At 45.9% G+C, this 3949-nt stretch overlaps 1 protein-coding gene across 1 annotated transcript; it reads right to left on the bottom strand.

Annotated features, from left to right (window-relative positions):
- Window positions 1–755: 755 nt before the first annotated feature.
- LOC137362991 (histone H2A-like) lies at window positions 756–1145 on the bottom strand. The gene has a single exon (XM_068027108.1). The coding sequence runs from the start codon at window positions 1143–1145 to the stop codon at window positions 756–758; it is 390 nt and encodes a 129-aa protein (XP_067883209.1).
- Window positions 1146–3949: the final 2804 nt, after the last annotated feature.

The raw sequence follows: 3949 nt of genomic DNA, 5'->3' as shown, positions 1-3949 counted from the left end.
TATTTCTCCCGAGACGGTGTTTCCTGCACTGAAACTGAGAGGGTTTGTGAAACTGATCAGTTTCAGCTCAATCATTCAGGGACCTGGAATTCCCGCAGTTTGAGCCCGAGCCCACTTCTGATTGGTCACCCTCTTCCCATTCGTATGTCTTAACCAATCGCAGAGCTTCGAATTGGAAAATGCAGCAAATCATTGGCTCAAATTGTCGACCTGACAAAGTTTGAATTCGAAAAAGCCGCCAATTTCAGTATCGGAAAGAAGCGATTACTGGAAAATCTATCCAAAGCTGATCGTTTTATATATATATATATATATATATATATATATACATGTATGACCATTAAAAAACATTTATATTCCGCTTTTATCAGCAAATTCCTGGCACCATTTTAAAGCTGTTCGTAAAATAGCGCCAGGAAATTGTGCTGATAAAAGCGGAATAAAAAACAAGATTTTGGATGGTTATGTCCATATTTTACGAACAGCTTTAATCTGTAATATTATTGGTTACTCATCTGTAACTGCCGGCAAAATGTAACGGGACAAATAACTCAAATTCGGTGTGGAAGTAATAAATTGGACAGGGTTTCGGGGGACAGTGAGAAGTCACTGAAATAGTTGCTTGAACATTGTAAATAAATCTGATTCGGTCCTGTTACTGACATTCTGGAATCAGACAGTAATCAGCCCTTTCACAGAGACTGTCGGTGGCTCTGAAAAGAGCCTTTGGTTTATTCGATGATATTTTGGCCGCTTTACTTTTTCTGGGAGCTCTGAGCGCCGGTTTTCTTGGGCAACAGCACGGCCTGGATATTAGGCAGCACCCCGCCCTGAGCGATGGTCACCCCTCCCAGCAGCATGTTGAGCTCCTCGTCGTTGCGGACGGCCAGCTGCAGGTGCCTGGGGATGATGCGGGTCTTCTTGTTGTCCCGGGCCGCGTTACCGGCGAGTTCGAGGATTTCAGCGGTCAGATACTCGAGCACAGCAGCCAGATAGACCGGGGCTCCAGCACCCACACGCTCAGCATAGTTGCCCTTTCTCAGGAGCCTGTGAACACGGCCCACCGGGAACTGCAGTCCAGCCCGGGAGGAGCGAGACTTGGCCTTGGCCCGAGCTTTGCCGCCGGTCTTTCCTCTTCCAGACATTTTCACAAATTCTTTCACGAAGAATGGATATTTTCCACTGCATTTACTGTACTTACAGACTGAAAACTCTCCTCATTGGTCGGTACTTAATTCACCTTATTTGCCTATATTCATCACCAATCAGGTCACTGACAACAGAAGAGGGCGGGATTTACCCACCACAACCTCAGAAACAGAATTTGTCAATTTCAAAAAGCCCGCCAATTTCATTTTCGGAAAGGAGCGGATTAAAATAAATGTCATCCTTCGTCAAAGATTTAAAATCCCTTCTCTTTATTTTCTTTCATTCAACTCCTTTCGTCACCAATCAGAGACGCGGGTTTTAAATGTTGTTTAAATTGTGGATCTTCCCACAATCGCTTTCAAACTGTCCCGGGAGGTACTAAATCCCTGTTCACAGCATTTCCCTGAAGCGAAACGTTCAGTTTATCTTCAATCAGAGCCCAGTGTCCTTCTCTGAAAAGAGGGAGCCGGATCGAATCCTCAAACTGCCCTTAATCTGCTCTCTAATGATCCCATTCCGGGCTGTTACACTGCGGAGAGTTACTGTTAATAAAATGATGAATCAGTTCACATTTCAGGAATAGAGTGAAGGAACGGAGGTCTGACTCTTCCCGCTGAAAGCAGCTGTTAAAGCGGTCATTCAGGGGCTGTGCAAAATAAATAACAGCTTAAAGCAAAAAAGGAAAGGCGAATGAGCGCATTATGGGTTCATGGGACAGGAGACACAAACACAGTATATTATACATTATCTTAAAGTGATTTAATAGAGATGTTCGGATGCAGCTTTTTCAGAGAGATTGTGGGTGGCTCTTCAAAGAGCCGTTGTGTTTGGGATGTTTTTCAGTCCATTGTGCAGTTTTACTTGGAGCTGGTGTACTTGGTCACCGCCTTTGTCCCTTCCGACACGGCGTGCTTGGCCAGCTCCCCGGGCAGCAGCAGGCGCACGGCGGTCTGGATCTCCCGGGAGCTGATGGTGCTGCGCTTGTTGTAATGGGCCAGGCGGGAAGCCTCACCCGCGATGCGCTCGAAAATATCGTTCACAAACGAGTTCATGATGCTCATGGCCTTGGAGGAGATGCCGGTGTCGGGGTGAACCTGCTTCATCACTTTGTAGATGTAGATGGAGTAACTCTCCTTCCTCGACTTTCTCCGCTTCTTGCCGCCCTTTGCTGACGGTTTATTTAAGGTTTTCTTGGCGCCCTTCTTAGGAGCTGCTTTCTTCTTCTCTTCAACCATCTTCAGATTCAATTTCAGACACAGAAATAAACCAAACCCCTTCCGAGTGCGGATTAAATAGACAATCCCACAGCTCTATGCAAATGAGGGATGGGGGAAAATAAAGATTGTGATTGGGTGACTGGCAGTGATGTCACAAAGGTTTCATATTGTAATTCTCTAATTGGTCTCTTTCGCCATCCAATCAGATTAAACATTTGCAACCAATCACAAACACCCTTCCTGCAATCAGGAAGTATATTTCCCAAAGACTGTCTCCAACCCCAGTTTCTGTTGAAAGAGCCGCTTCTTATGTAAAGCTCCCTGGAAATGTCCTGGCTGTTGTTGGGAAGACACATATTGGCTGATTCTGTGTCCTTGTGTCTCTGCTATTGCATGTGAGCGTGCAATTAATTTCATTTATTTTTTCTCTGATCCTGTGTTTGAGCGTGTTGTGTAATTCGGTAGCTCTCAGTCTCTGGTGCAGTAGGGATTCATTCTGTATATTACAGACTCTGGTACTGTGAGTGTGACATCCATTCTGTATCTGTCTGTCTCTGGTACTGTGTTTGAGTGTGAGGAGATGAGGTGGAATGTTGCAGGGAGGAAGATGGAAAAGAGCTTTGGTGCGATGACACAGCCTTGCTTGAGCCCAGTTTACATTGGGATTAGGTCAGTGCTAGGTCCGTTGCCAATGATTACATGTCATGCAGTCGGCAGACGATGGTGCCGAATTTCTCCGGGCAGCCAAATTTGAAGAAGATGTTCCATAATCCCTCCCAGTTTGGAGAGTTGAAGGCCTTTGTCAGGTCAGAGAAGGCCATGTAGAAAGGTTGCTGCTGCTCCCTACATTTTTCTTGGGAATGTCTTGCTGTGAATATTATGTTTACTGTGCCTCTTGATTGACAGAATCCACATTGTGATTCCAGTAGGAGCTCTTCAGCCATGGGGAGGAGGCGGTTGAGAAGGACTCTTGTGATGACCTTCCCTGTGACGGACAGCAGGGCTGCCCCTCTGTAGTTACTACAGTCGGGGTTGTCACCTTTTTTGAAGATGGTCACAATTACGGCATCTCGGAAATCCCTGACATGCTCTCTTCCTTCCACATGAGAGACGTGAGACGATGTATTTGTGTCAAGAGTGCTTCTCTGCTGTATTTTCGAATTTTGGTGGGAATTCCATCTATGCCGGTGGCCTTATTTTTTTTTTAGCTGTCAATCTCTGTCAGTCTGGGATTGTGCTGACGTCATGGTGGGTAGCATGCTGTGGAATGTAGTCAAGGGCACTCACATCAAAGACGGCATCGCAATTGAGGAGATATTCAAAGTGCTCCTTCCAATGAGTGCTGACTGCCTCTCTGTCCTTGATCAGTGTCACTCCATTTTTTGCTCTCAGTGGGGTAGGTCCTTTGATACTTGGGCCGTGAATGATCTTGACAGTGCCGAAGAAGCCACATATGTCGTGGCTTTCAGCAAGTTTTTGTAGTTCCAGCGTTCTTTCAGCCCACCAGCTGTTGTGTCAGTCGATCTACTCTATAGTACGAGTTGGAAACTATTGAACTGACATTGCCTCCAGTCCAGAAGCAA

The sequence above is a fragment of the Heterodontus francisci genome, unplaced genomic scaffold (assembly GCF_036365525.1).
Source record: "Heterodontus francisci isolate sHetFra1 unplaced genomic scaffold, sHetFra1.hap1 HAP1_SCAFFOLD_51_2, whole genome shotgun sequence".
NCBI lineage: Eukaryota > Metazoa > Chordata > Chondrichthyes > Heterodontiformes > Heterodontidae > Heterodontus > Heterodontus francisci.
This window is presented reverse-complemented; position numbering and strand designations above follow the sequence as displayed.

What these genes read in the sequence shown, in the direction of transcription:
- LOC137362991 (XM_068027108.1), bottom strand. Translation starts at nt 1,145, where the DNA reads ATGTCTGGAAGAGGAAAGACCGGCGGCAAAGCTCGGGCCAAGGCCAAG.